General features: G+C 40.9%; 1 protein-coding gene across 1 annotated transcript in view; it reads left to right on the top strand.

Moving 5' to 3' along the window:
* ephb4a (eph receptor B4a) overlaps window positions 1–8,127 on the top strand; it is a 39,163-nt gene extending 31,036 nt beyond the window's left edge. Inside the window, exons 9-17 of the mRNA XM_020922833.2 lie at window positions 275–374; window positions 1,593–1,657; window positions 1,801–1,914; window positions 2,257–2,504; window positions 3,495–3,710; window positions 4,163–4,312; window positions 4,787–4,980; window positions 5,408–5,566; window positions 6,071–8,127. Of these exons, the coding sequence (XP_020778492.1) occupies window positions 275–374; window positions 1,593–1,657; window positions 1,801–1,914; window positions 2,257–2,504; window positions 3,495–3,710; window positions 4,163–4,312; window positions 4,787–4,980; window positions 5,408–5,566; window positions 6,071–6,179 (1,355 nt within the window). The 3' untranslated portion in view covers window positions 6,180–8,127. The remainder of the gene's footprint in view (window positions 1–274; window positions 375–1,592; window positions 1,658–1,800; window positions 1,915–2,256; window positions 2,505–3,494; window positions 3,711–4,162; window positions 4,313–4,786; window positions 4,981–5,407; window positions 5,567–6,070) is intronic.
* Window positions 8,128–15,025: the final 6,898 nt, after the last annotated feature.

Genomic DNA, 15,025 nt, shown 5'->3' with positions numbered 1-15,025 from the left:
ATTTTAACATAATGCGATATGGAAGATTTTTGTAACTTCAGATCATCTTAAATATGTGTCAGTACTAAGGCAGGCTTCAAATTTGGCAATCATGAATCAAAAGGTTGAAAAAAACAGAACAATTTTAAGAAAAGAATTTTACTAAACAACAGAGGACCTTAACATTGGGTATTGATCTTGCAATGCTGAGTTGATTTGCTATAATTTCAATTGACAGTTTGTGTAGGAAGTATGATTTCTGATAATAACTCACTAAATTCTCCATATTTTCCAGGACTTGACTCTCCCTCTCAGCTCGTTGTGACTGGCATCCTTATCGCGGTTGGGCTGCTGTTGCTCATCGCCTTCGTCTTTGTGGCAGTCTACTGTATACGGTGAGAACAAAAAAAAGGACAGATTTGTAAAAGAGGAAAGAAGTTGGCAGCAAAACAGGAAATGGAGGAAGAAAGAGGAAAATGTAGGGACATGTATGAAAAACAATGATGACCCCAATTTTGTGACTTTGCTCTTGCTTTGTTCTCTTGTTTACACAAATCATATCTAATCTGCATTGGATTTGCTCTCTGTTAGTCACACCAAGCCCAGAAGCACAAAGCAAGATGTCTTCTGCTTACCCAGCTAAAAGTTACCCCCTCTCATTATAAGAGTTTTCCGCATGCTTCATTGTTTCGATAAATACTCTTGGACCCCATCAGACGGAGAGGAGAGAGAGATGAGGGTGGAGCAGAGGGCAGAGAGAGGGGGAGAGAGAGAGAGACAGGATACAGGCGTCCCAGCCCGGTTTCCAACAGGACAGGCGAACAATAGCCACGACCTTGTGACACACGTGCACGCTCACACGCACGCACACACCAGTGGATGAGGCCCAGATCTGCCACTAAACCAAGGGTGGTGCATTACTGCTATTTTAGGCTTATGAGGTGGAGGAGGGAGAGAGAGGAATGGTGGAAGGCAGAGTTCCAGTCGCTACAGGGCTGTTCCAGTCTTGTACCGGGGTGATTTTTGTGCCGCAGTTGAATTGTAATGGAGCAGCTTGTGTGAAAGAAGAACTGTAAGGGGGTTGTGGCTTTTTATGTACAGCCGTCATCCCAAGTCACCGTGGTTTGTATGAAAAGAGCTGGCTGTGGATGGTTTTAAGGTTTTTTTCTGCACCGCGACTGGAGATTCTGTGTCAAAGCATAATAGATGATGCTGGTGTTTTTTGGAGCAGTGTGTTCTTACGGGCTTGTTGACTCAAGGGTATTGCTCTGTCACTGAACCTCACCTTTAACCTTTCAGCACAGTCAGCCAGTAAGAGCTCACGATTCCCTAAAGAGAGATTCATAGTTTAGTTATGACGCTGGCTATCATAAATCTATTTTATATTACCAATAATGACCCAAGATGTTCTGTTTTTGCAATAGCTGCTTACGATGCATCCTTTTGTTAGTTCATCTCAACAGTGGCATTGTGAGACCCCTGATTTGCATTGTGTCGAGCCGATAAAGGATTAGGAAGGCTTGCCACAAAATAATGTCTAACATTCAGCTGAGAGATAAGTGCGCTGCTGTCCTAATCTTCTCTCATTTATCCCGATCTCTTTCTACCTGCAGCAGACACGGCAGAATAAAGGATCCTGAACTGGGCGACAAAACCAGCCAGTACCTCGTGGGCCAAGGTAAGGGATCAAGGGCAAATGTGCTCTGTGATTTGCAGCTCATTCAAGTCAGGAAGAGTCCTTTTTATGCATCTCTATATGATTTTTGTCTTGACGTTTCTTCTTCTTCCTTTCCCACGACTTTGTTTGTCTTTCACTCAAAGGGGTCAAGGTTTATATCGACCCCTTCACCTATGAGGACCCAAATGAGGCGGTGCGAGAATTTGCCAAGGAAATCGATGTTTCCTTTGTCAAGATTGAAGAGGTCATTGGTGCTGGTAAGTCCTATCATTTATAAATGTTTAAAACTGCTACTTAACAGTCATTTTTCTGCTGCTGTTTAGCACTTTACTGCCCCCACTCTTCAATATTAAACTGAGCTGATTTAATACATTTAAATGTTGTTGTTCTTTGATAAAGATCAATACTGTCAGGTAGCCTAAATTAAGCAATTAACTGATAAAAATGTTGGTCATATTAACAGCCAACAATTAAATCAGCAGGGCAAGGGCAGTGCCAGCCAACGGCTATTTACGCTCTATGAAGATAAACAGCTCTTGTTAGTGTTGTAAACAGAGAAAACAGATTAATAATTCTTCTTTATTGTGTTTTGTCATTAGGAGAGTTTGGGGAGGTGTGCCGCGGACGTCTAAAGATTCCCGGAAAAAAGGAAAATTATGTCGCCATAAAGACACTGAAGGGAGGTTACACAGAGAAGCAGAGGCGGGACTTCCTGTCTGAGGCGTCAATCATGGGACAGTTCCAGCACCCCAATATCATTCACCTGGAGGGCATCATCACGGCCAGCTGCCCTGTCATGATCATCACTGAGTTCATGGAGAACGGGGCGCTGGACTCATTTCTGCGGGTGCGTGTAGCTCACTGGGCACAGCACATGGCACCAAATCAAACACACACTATCGTGCACACCATCACACACACCGTCACACACACACCCCCACACACACACCGTCACACACACACCCCACACACACACTAACACACACACCATCACATACACACCATCACACACACATGTTCACACACACCATCACACACAGACACCATCACACACAGACACCATCACACACAGACACCATCACACACACCCCCTAACACACACACTAACACACACACCATCACACATGCACACCATCACACACAGACACCATTACACACACACACACCATCACACACACACACACACACACAACACACACACCATCACATACACACCATCACATACACACCATCACACACACACTATCACACACACACACCATCACACACACACCATCACATACACACTATCACACACACACACACACCATCACACACACATGTTCACACACACACACCATCACACACACATGTTCACACACACACACCATCACACACACATGTTCACACACACTATCACACACACACCATCACATACACACCATCCCACACACACACACACCATCACACACACATGTTCACACACACTATCACACACACACCATCACATACACACCATCACATACACACAATCACATACACACAATCACACACACACCTTCACACATGCACACCTTCACACATGCACACCTTCACACACAGACACCATCACATACACATGTTCACACACACTATCACACACACACCATCACATACACACCATCACACACACACAATCACACACACACCTTCACACATGCACACCTTCACACACAGACACCATCACACTCAGACACCATCACACACAGACACCATCACACACAGACACCATCACACACACACCGTCACACACACACCACCACATACACCATCACACACACTATTGTCTTCTCCTGCTCAACTGTTTCTCTTTCTGCAGCTGAACGACAGCCAGTTCACTCCCATCCAGCTGGTGGGGATGCTGCGTGGCATCGCCTCCGGCATGAAGTACTTGGCAGAGATGAGCTATGTCCATCGAGACCTCGCCGCCCGCAACATCCTGATCAACAGCAACCTGGTGTGCAAGGTGTCCGACTTCGGTTTGTCACGCTTTCTGCAGGAGAACTCCTCAGACCCAACCTACACCAGCTCACTGGTGAGGAAATCCACTAACACTATTTGGATCATTTCAGTGTTTTATACATTGTATAAATACATAAATTTATATAAATAAATAATAAATTCTAATTTATTATGATTAGACATAAGATGATTGTCATTAACCCTGAAACATATTAACTGACATGTCAAATGTCAACAAAAAGTGGCTGTTTAAACATATGGACGGGTGCCTAAAATTACATGTACAAAGCAAACACATTATAGGAGACTATTGTTTTAGAATACTTGTATTCACCTTATTAGGCCAAAGACAAAGACCAGACATTTGGCAATGTGTATCTTCACTGTTATCTCCTTCTCACATGACACATTTGTTTCAAAAGGGATTATTTTACAACCCCACTTCCTCACCATTGTACTACTTCAGCTCTGTCAGACAATGAGTGTATGTGTGTATTATTTCTCACTATATTCATGTCCTTATAGGGAGGTAAGATTCCCATCCGCTGGACCGCACCAGAAGCTATCGCCTTCAGAAAGTTCACCTCTGCCTCAGACGTATGGAGCTATGGCATCGTCATGTGGGAGGTCATGTCCTTTGGGGAGCGGCCATACTGGGACATGAGTAACCAGGATGTAAGTCTCAGGGGGACTGTAGCTTTAACACAGTCTGTGGAGGGCTCAGCAGGGGTGCTTCTTTCTGCAGGTCGTCACTTTTGTAGACTGCTGATTCTCAATCATAAGTCAATTAAAAACATAGTTTTCAAATGCATCTGACAAGTATTTAGCATTTGAATATAATAAGAATATTTTTTAATATGGTATATTATTTATTATTTAAAAAAAATACTAATGCGTAAGTTCCTGTTATAAAAAGATGAATAATAATAATATCAATATATAGAATTGACTTATAATATTATATATTATTAATGTAACTACTGAATATGTGCAGCCATTATTACTGAAACTCCCATCAAGTGCTACATGCAGAAATAAACATAAATAAACAGCCAGTTATCAATACAAACAACATAAAATTATTTTCAGACTAATTTACAAATATATTATTTTTTAACAACCCTAATAATCTTGCATCCATTGTCCCAGGTAATAAATGCCATAGAGCAGGACTACCGTCTGCCCCCTCCCCCTGACTGCCCCACACACCTGCACCAGCTCATGTTGGACTGCTGGCAGAAAGACCGCTCTGCACGTCCACGCTTCTCCGATCTGGTCAGCGCTTTGGACAAACTCATCCGCAACCCAGCATCACTCAAAATAGTTGCCCAAGAAGCTGCAGGGTAAGAATTGGATGATTGATTGACAGAAAACTCAAATACATTTGGTCAGGCTTTGAATACAAGTCTATCCTTGGAATGTAAAGTATGGATGTGGAATGTGTGTCCTTTCCAAATGTCCTCTTTATCAGAGCTCTGACAGTTACAGGACAGGCATTGCACTCATACCATCCGCTGTTGTGGACCTTCACGTCCCGCTGGGAGCCTACAGACTCTTGCTGGGCCCATTTCCCTTCCTCCACATTGTCCCTGTGTGCTGATGGGACACAGCAGAGGACACTCCACCCCTGACAAATCCCATTGTTTGTCTCTGTCAGTCACAGCTCAGATTATACCTCTGCGGCCCACTGGAATGTGCTGCAGGATACGTATAAGCTAATGCTCTTGTTTCTGTGTCTCTAAGAAAGTCCTTTGTCTTTGCCCCCTCCAGGCCAGCATACCCCCTGCTCGACCAGCGTGCGCCTCTCGCCCCCTCGTCCTGCTCCTCGGTCGGAGAGTGGCTCAGGGCGATCAAGATGGAGCGCTACGAGGACAGTTTCCTCCAGGCGGGTGTCACCTCCGTGGACCAACTGGCCCAGATCAGCACACAGTCAGTACCTATCTTATCTAGAGGCACATTCGTCTTACACCTGTCACTATGCACTTAATCTATCTAAAGCTTTCAGTACCGCAATCAGGCTCAAGTCAGGACCTCCGATTTCAGTGGTGAAAACTAGGCCTAAGAGGCTTTTTGAATGTAATTATAGAGTAATGTGAGAGGGGATGTATTTGCTGGTCTAATAATTCAGTTCCTGTCAGCAAAATTCATTAATCACCTCTAGTACATGTTGTGTATAATTTAATAATGTCTGCTGGAGATGTAACAGAAATACATATTCACTCCAACATTTTTCCTTGTTGACATAACTGTATAATGTCCTGTCATTTCAGTTTTTCAAGTTATCATTTAATGTATATTACTACTTTTGACTATTTTAGCATTGTGTACTTGGTTTTATTCATGTGTTACCAAGCCTTAAATTCATTCAGATTTAGTTGGAGGCTGAAAATTGCTTTACTGTTTTTCTAACTGTTGCACGTTCTGTCTGCACAGAGACTTACTGCACATGGGGGTGACTTTGGCCGGCCATCAGCGGAAGATCCTGTGCAGCATCCAGACTATGACTTTTCGAAACAAGAGCACTACCACAGTCACCTTCTAGTCCCAGCGCAGCTCACCTGTCTCCCAACTCGGACACCAACACTGGCACACAGGTGCAGTGTAGCGAAAGCCCACTCAATCATCTCCACTGACCCACTTTGAGCATGGACTCCGGGAGAGATTGATCGAGTTTACTAATGACCAGAAAAAACACACAAAATGAATACGGATGACTTTCCCGTCAGCTCGGGGAGTTGTCTGCGGACCAGAGCGTCCCTGGAGGAGCGACTGGGATGAAACCGTGCGGACTGCCAGCTTTTTTACAGACATTTTGTATCTTCCTGAGGCTTAGGATTCAATAAATGTGTAAAACAAAGAGAGAGGAGACAGAATTTATAGTGTTTGTATTTTATCATGTCACATTGTCTCAAAAGAGAACTAACTACTTTTGCCAAAGGAGACAAAAAGCAAATGGAGGATCTCTGTTTTATGTTTTGTGCTATAATTGTAAGGACTTTGCTCATGTCTCATTTGAATCAAGCTAAACATTTGGACTGTTTTGATCATCTCCATTACCTCGTTTACTCAGGTGTGATTTTGGAGACCACTGTATTAGTCATTAGCGACTCTTCCTTAGAGCTGCTCTCCTCATCCTCCCAGCAGCAGCGGCAGCAGCAGCAGCAACAGTGTGGGTAGAGGAGACAGACTAAAACGTTTAGCACTTTTGGTGAACTGTAGTCTTGGGTTGCTCCACTTGTTTCGCTTGGTTTGTGGTTGGGTATTTCCACTGCCGGTTGTTTCTGTTGGCAGCTTTTAACTCTGATTGAAGGACCAAGTGGACACACACAGAGACCAGAGAACACTGTAGTATTTCTCTGTTTTCCTATTCTGTACTTAATCTCCATCTTCCAGTGCCAGTCGGTCATGTACTTGCCAATTTTACGAGTGATTAGATTTGTCTGATTTGAATGTACTATTGGGGATACTTTGACATTTTAATTTATTCTGGTTCCATGCTTTAGATGCACACACAGTTAATAAACATTTGTAAACCATTAGGAATAGCATAGCGGCAAACATGCTAGCCGCCAGTATCCAGTGGTTTCCGAGAGGAATGCAAACAGTGCTGGACTCCTATTTGATTAGTAGCACAGACCCACGATTCTTCACTTTATTACAAGTGCTTGTTGCTGAAGAATAACAGGCTGCAGTTCAAAATGTCAAAGTATTGCTCTAAGACTTTGCATCTCTTAAGGATAATACCAGCCTTTTTGACATTTAGGTGCTGTATAATTTGCTCACTCTAGTGTAACAGGAAAAATAGTAATGTCTAACACACCGAGTTTAATCTGTTTCATAGTGCAACAGATCCGCACCAGACAGCGCTTTCCTTCCAACTAATTTATGTAAACGATTATTACACTTTAATATAAAGCTTTATCTCCTTTACAAAAATGTCTAAGGTAGAAGTGTATTTGTATTTTTCTAATATACAAAAAGCCACAACAATGTAACAAATAACTTAATATTAATATTTTTTAAAATCATTTCATTGTGTATTCTCTCGGGTTTTCTGCCTTTCTGCCACTGTTCAGAGATTTTAAAAGGGGTTTATTGGCACACTGGTAAAGCTAAATATATGCCCCTAATAATGTTGATAAGGGTAAATTGTAATTTGTGTATGTCTGTTAGCTTTGTGCCTTACTGGCTATTGTCCATTGTGCATCCAAAGGCACATAGCAGCTGGTTCATGCTTTAGACCAGCTACAAATAAATTAATAACTTTTGTCAAAAAGATTTCCCACAACATTTATTTCCTGTACTGTATAATTTATGCCTTAGACAAAAATCCTGGTGTTATCATCCAATGCCATATAAGGGAAAACTGAAGCTAAATGTGGTCTTCATATTGAAGACCTCAATACAATAGCATTGAATGGAAAACTAGACAAAGTATGTTTTGAATACCATCTTGTGTGTAGACAACTGTGTACTCAGTATTCATAATAAAATACAGCAGTGTTCTCATGTAGTCTTTCTTTTTCAGTTAATGACGTTATATTGACCAGGCCTTATCTCCATCTCTGCAGCTGTGTCTATCATTGATGTCAACTGGAAGTCAATGCGATGTCCAGATTTTAGAGATTAGTCCAGATTCTGATTCCTATAACTTGGTCTTCTGTGATAAATCAATATGCATAAATATAATGGTTTGTTTTTATAAGGCCTATACTAAACTTTAAATATATTTGGAATGTTTTGTTATTAAGATGCAATTTCAGTGAATATCATTTTAATTTGTAGAACTATGTTGAAATAGGATGAAATCACTGAACCTAAAACAAAATATACTTGACCATTAATATGTTATAATATGACTTAGTCTTTAGGCAAGTTTAAATAGAGATTGTCATTAATATGCATTGTGCCTAAAATAGTTCCAAGTCATAATGAAAGCAAACAACCAGTCTTTTTATTCACCTTTTATTATTGTTTCTCAACTAAAATCCATGCATTCTGCAGTAAACAGTGGATCCAGTGTTAAAAGCTAAAATTCCAAACCTGCATCTCATTTCCCTTTGTAATTCTTCTGCTTTTATGTTTAGTCCGATATCACCAGTCCTAAAACTAAGATCACAGACAGAATTTGTGTCACTACAGTGTGTGCGAGGCTATTATTTGCTCTTATTTGCGTCTCTGGTTGCAAACACGCCTCTCATCTATCCTCCTGTTTTTAATAATGAGGCTGGCAAAGAAACCGGAGACTGTCGTGGCTAAACCGAATCTCTCCCCTCAGCACTGTAGCCGTTCTCCATGCCTTGTATTTCTCCAGAGAGGTTTTTCACCCCCTCCAGGGCTGCTAGCGTGTCCTCGGCCATGTTCCCCTTCTGGTCCTCAGCACTTTTAATCATAAAGAGATGTTCTATTCTTCTGCAGTGCCCCAGGCTCTGAGCAGCTTATAGCATGGCACAAGCTTAAAAACTCTTTCACACATACAAGGCTGCTGTACTGTGCTAAAGTTTTAGTGAGGTGTGAAAGGAGACTGATAATGTATTTTTGTTGTGTGTGTTATAGCAGCTGCAAGATTTAAAGAAATTATGTAAAATTATGTTAGGCCAAAGTGGATTGCTTAAATCCATTTTGGGGTTGGGCTGACTCAGGTCTGATAATTCTTCAACCCAAATCTTGAATCATTTCAAAGGAAGCAGGAATAAAGCCATTTACCACTGAATAATCACAGACAAATATCTAGATCCCAGAAGCACCTGTACCACAGTTGCTACTATGCGCAAACAATAGTAATTTTTCTCCTTTAAATTAATGTGAGTTTTAGACTTTAGACTTAGACTTAGGCAAACTTAAAACAAAAATATAAATGTATGTATAATTGCAAGAGACTGGTGTCAAATATGCATAATTATACAGATGTATATGTACATATATATATATATATATATATATATATATATATATATATATATATATATATATATATATATATATATATATATATATATATATACATATATACATACATATACACATATATACATATATACATACACACATACATATACATACATACATACAAACACACACACACACAAATACAAAAATACAAATAAAAATGTATAAAGATGTTCAAAATGTAGGCAAAAAAGAAGCCATATAAAATATTTTGAGGCTCATTTGAAACATCAAGTCTGAATAGGTCTGGGCAATGGGCACTATATTCCCATACTGAAAACCGGCATTGTACACCCACTGTCTCTTTAGTCTGATTTCTGCCATAATCCTCCAGCAAGAGTGTTAAGTCTCCTTGATTAATGTGTCTTGATTATCAGTGAGTTACTGACTCATAGCTCTTGTTGCCCTCATGTGACTCCGTACAGACCTGCCCTGTCGATAAATAACTTTACCCAACAGTTATGGTGTGTGTGTTTTCCCCTGCAGACCCATAGCGACAGACCAGTATTCTACGTCTGTCAGTGTTTTGGATGAACTCTGACCCCAGCATATAGTGCAGATCTGGCCCTGGCTTTGTGCTTTCTATCAATGGCCATTCATTATGTTGTGCTGTCGAGAAAGGACCAACCAGATTGGAGGGTTTTGGAGGATTGTGTCATGGGCGTGCATTCCTCTGTGCATTCAAGTGGAGAGCACGGGTGCGAGTGGAGTGATGATGGCGGGTGTCAGGTTTGGGGGTTATCGGGCTATGGGGCAGGTATGTTTGGGGCAGGAGAGGGTGTAAGGAGCACACAAGGGCTGTAGTCATGCATGGGACCATGTGGGAGGTACAGATGTTCACTAATTCTATAATTTGTAGGTTATTCTATAGACCTCTTTGTCTTTGTTTAGCCTTAATGAGACTGGTTAAGTTTTGGTTGGATTTGGCTTCAGGGTGTGGCCCAGGGTCTTTTAGTTTAATCATAGTATTTATTCTAAGCATTTTAAACCTTGAAATGAATTATATTTCAGCAACAATGTGCCTTCTGCGGGATTAAAAGAAATGCTTTAAATCTAGTAAGACCATAGTTTTTTTTTAAGATGTTTCTGAATGTTTTACTAGCTGTGATCTAAGTTATCATAAGCTTTTGCTTACTTCTTATCTCTTTTCAGGTCCCATATGGGGTCAAGAAAACAATTTATTAGTTTATGGCCTGGTTTAGGAAAACTAACCAGAGCTGCCTGGTTTTTGAGCCTGGCTCTGGTCTGGTTGTATATCTTTACCATAAGATAAGCCTGAAGCTCTGGTGGAGGTCTGTGCTCTGTGAAAGCTTCATACCAGGAAGTTTACAATTATCCAAGATTTCAGAAAGTGCTCAAATGCTACCACCATAAACAGTTTTCTCCTCTAAATCTTTTTAATTACAAAACCCTGCATAGACATTCTTGAGTTTGGCTGGCGCTTCAAATGCCTGGATTCTTCTTCTGTGATGACAATTTGATCCAAATAGAAAATCCTACACACAACGAGACAGGATTATTTGTCACCTGTGCATGCATAATTGTTGTAAGAGATGCCTGCCCAGCCTCTCCACTCAAATTCTGTATTAAATCAGATCAATGGGAGAGGTGTCATCCCTGCTGTTGTACAGAAATGTTTGTTGATTTTGCACTGAGTCGTATCCAGTCCATCACTACGTTTTAGCTGACCCACCTGGTTAAACAGAGTGTGGAAAGAACTTAATTATACTCCCATACACCAGTAAAGTTTGAAGTAGCGCCAGCCTTGTTATTTTAGCACATGCCTAATCCACATAATAATCTGAGTAAACCTTTAGATTGCAGGTCCCGCTGTCTTCCTGTTCCTCTTACTGGTGTTTGTCGTCAAATATTCTTTAAAGTATTTACTCCACCCGCCTACTTCCTGAATCAATTTAGACTCAATACAAATAAATAATTCACGAAATCTTCTTTGCCTTTCAGCCATTCCTGTTCAGGGTTTGCAAATTAGCTTTCTGCATTTAGCAATTTAACCCTCCCTTTTGGATCCATCTTTACGTCTATTCATGAATCTCATGTGCCCTCTTAACTGGCAGCTCTTACCTCAGTCAGCATCAGCAATATGTTCTGTACATTTGGGGTCTATATGATCGTTTGGGCCTGGGTAGGACTTGGATGGGAGACCGCTGAGAATAACAGATGCCCTAGGCCTTTCGCCCACCCTGTATGAATGAGGTGTGTGAGTGATTGGTGGTGCTCATAGAGGCAGATAGCGCAGAATGGCAGCCTCGCCTCCATCAGTCTACCCCTGTGAATACAGTTTACCATCACCAGGTGAAGAGTGACTGAATAAAGCAATGTAATGTGTCTATATAAATATATATCTTATCATATATTTATTACTATATATTATTTAACATAAAATCATATTCATAAGGCAAATCTCTCTACACACCTGAGAAAAATAACGTGTCTGTTTTTGATCAATGCAGACTAACATCACAAACTACATCACTATCTTGAATATGAGCTGTCTTTCTGATGTATTCATTAAAATAGCGTCTGCCCCAAATCATCAAAACATCTTTAGCTCTCCTTCTGTCTGTCTAATCTCACATGTTTCTTGTTACACCTGGGCACTACAGATCTGTGCCTCTCTGTCTGGTTTTCAGTCCGCTCACAGCAGCAGCCATCAGTCTCCCCTGTGGCCCCCTTTTGTTCTCCGCATCCTCATCCACTAGAAATGAAATAACTTTGACCTTCCTTGCATCTTGTCCCTAAATCACCCCTTGTTCAGAGCCGATCCACGCTTCAAGGACCGCTTTGGAATTCAAACTATGGTAAACTGAAGAAAAAATAAAACGTATGAAAGCCTTTTGAGATAATGGAATCAGTTTGGTGTGTGATATGCGTCCATTTTGAAGCTAAAATCAGACGAATGGTTTTAGTTTTTAGTGCCATGCTTAACCCTTCACACATGCCTCACCTTGAAGCACTAACTCAACCTGACTCCTCTGTTCCTTTGACCCCTATCAGTGTATATCTTCACCTAAAGCACAGGAACCCAATGCAACCATCCCCAAACTTTTCCAGACCCTCCAAATGTGTTTTGGGTTCGATCTGGTTACAACAATTTATCAACTCAACAAGGTAGGCATTACTACTTCTACTTCAGCGCTACCACTAAAAATACCTGAGCTGTGCAATAGATCTTAACTTAATTGGTAAGTCATGATAGTCATGATGGATAGTTATCTGTAATTGTCAGTGATATGCTTGGGCCTTTTTAATCCAGAATTATTTTATTTAGTTTGACTAATTTGAGGGGATAACTGTATCGATTACTGTAATTTTTTAAATATTGTTTGTCCTATCACCCAGCCACTACTTCTATAAGAGGTAGATAATGATAAGTAGCATTAACAGCCTTTTGAATAATATATATCAAAAGTAGTTTGACTTACACAAACGCAATGATGCCCTAATTACTTGAAGCAGCATTACACCAATCCATTACTGTGGTGCACTTACCAACCAAGGCCATAGAAAAGCTTTATTACACATAATGTGTGTAAACATTGATTATAAGTTCAGAGTTTCCTGAAAATACAGAGGTTAACTTTAAGTAATGATAATACGACAAGGCCTTTAAATCCAACTTTAATCATACATTTAATCACTTATCGCGAAGAATATGAATTTACAGGAGGCTATGCTATACCAGGTTTAAAATTAAGGTTAACCTGTTTCCGACTAAAAAAATCTCTTCATTTAATATACGTATAAATCCTTCTACCCCACACATAGCCTTTGATTGTGGAATTTAGACACAAAAACACAGGTTCAAGCACATCTCTGAGTGTAAAACATCCAAAACCTCTCTTTGGTCCTTCTTCTGTTGTGTTGTGCTTGTTTTCCTGATTACAATGAACTTCAGTCCTTATGTTTGCTCTGCGGTCTGTGTGTTTATCTCAACAAGAGTTTCCCACTTCTTTTTCTGTATGTAAATTACAGATTGGCGACCTATGGCCTAAACAGTCTATTTTCACACACGCACATGCTGTAAACATTCAAGAGGGAGAAGGCTCCGAGAGAATACTGTTATTCTGAAACAATGTGACTCAAGAAGAAACAAATCATCATAACAAACTTGATACCTGAGTAGAGAGATAAAATATTAAGTAATACAAGGCCTTATTTTACCATTTTATGTTTTTGTTTTTTTGGCTCTCCTTTTACCACTGGCCAAATAATAGATGACCATAGCACTATGCCTGTTTCTTTAATCGAAAAGGCATGATTAAGTTTACTAAAGCGTTCACTTTTTCTTTTTTTTTGTCTGTTTAGTTGAATAATGGTACAATTTTGTCCACTTAACTTAAAAATGTGGCCTACTGGAAGCAACTGGGTCAAGTAAGTGCATGAGAGCATAGTTGAATGTGCTATAGGCCAACTCAGCCCACCACCAGTTTCAATTTAACACTTATGGCCTTGGACTTGAAAACATGAACATTTTTCAGCCTTTTTCTTTTTGGATGTAGATGTAGCTCCCAGCACAGCGGGGCAGTAGATAACAACACCCCCTTCTGTTCCCCTCAGGACCCCAAACACGCACCCTCAGCCTCTGCCTGGCTCAAATTAATGTCCATCCATCACAACTGTTGATTATACTGTGAAAACACCAGCGCTCACGTTTAATACTGACCTCTCCAACATGCGCAGGCCCATACGGAGACACAGCACTGCAGGCATGACTGACACGGGCGGTTTCAGAGTCTTTCTGTTCAGCCCGCTCCACTTAGAAACATGAGCAGGGGGCATATGGTTATGATTTGAACGGCATCTGGGCGCAATGCACTGACATTTACACAAATATAAAGTGTGTTTATGTGACTCACGGCGCTCTTGAATGTAATCAGATTACAGAAGAGAGGCGAGTAATCAAGCCAGGGCGTACATTTCAATCTAACGTAGACTACCAGTCTTCTGCTAACACACAACATCCCCTAAAAACATGTTCAGACCCACTGGTGCAGATGGAGCTGCTGTTGTTAGTGGGAAAGTATTACTGTGTCTGTCGCCCCCCCTAGTGGACAAAATGAGGACTTGCACCATCATTAAAGGTAAGCATGCTGTGTGGAGTTACGTTGATTTATAAACTGATACTGTCCCCTCAGTCAGAGTTCAAGGAGTCACCTCGTTAGCATGTGGACCAAAGCATATCTTCGTTGTCCATGTCATTCAAAACAGCCCACCGTCAAATATGAAAAACAGCTGCACGAGGTTGAGGTCTTACGCCCACCGTCAAAAGAGGCTACGGTATTTCAATTTACGGTGGCCTCAGTCAGGTCACCACGGCCAAGGAAGGTCTGTAGCTCTCCTCTTGGTTTCATAGATGTTTTGAAAATAGGATTATGCTTTTAGGCATTAAATGGGAAGATTTCATAATGCATAGGCTGG

Source organism: Boleophthalmus pectinirostris, unplaced genomic scaffold (genome assembly GCF_026225935.1).
Source record: "Boleophthalmus pectinirostris isolate CB_2022bp ecotype Guang Dong unplaced genomic scaffold, ASM2622593v1 HiC_scaffold_12, whole genome shotgun sequence".
Lineage (NCBI taxonomy): Eukaryota > Metazoa > Chordata > Actinopteri > Gobiiformes > Gobiidae > Boleophthalmus > Boleophthalmus pectinirostris.
Note: the sequence above shows the minus strand (reverse complement) of the source record. Positions and strands in the feature narration are given on the sequence as shown.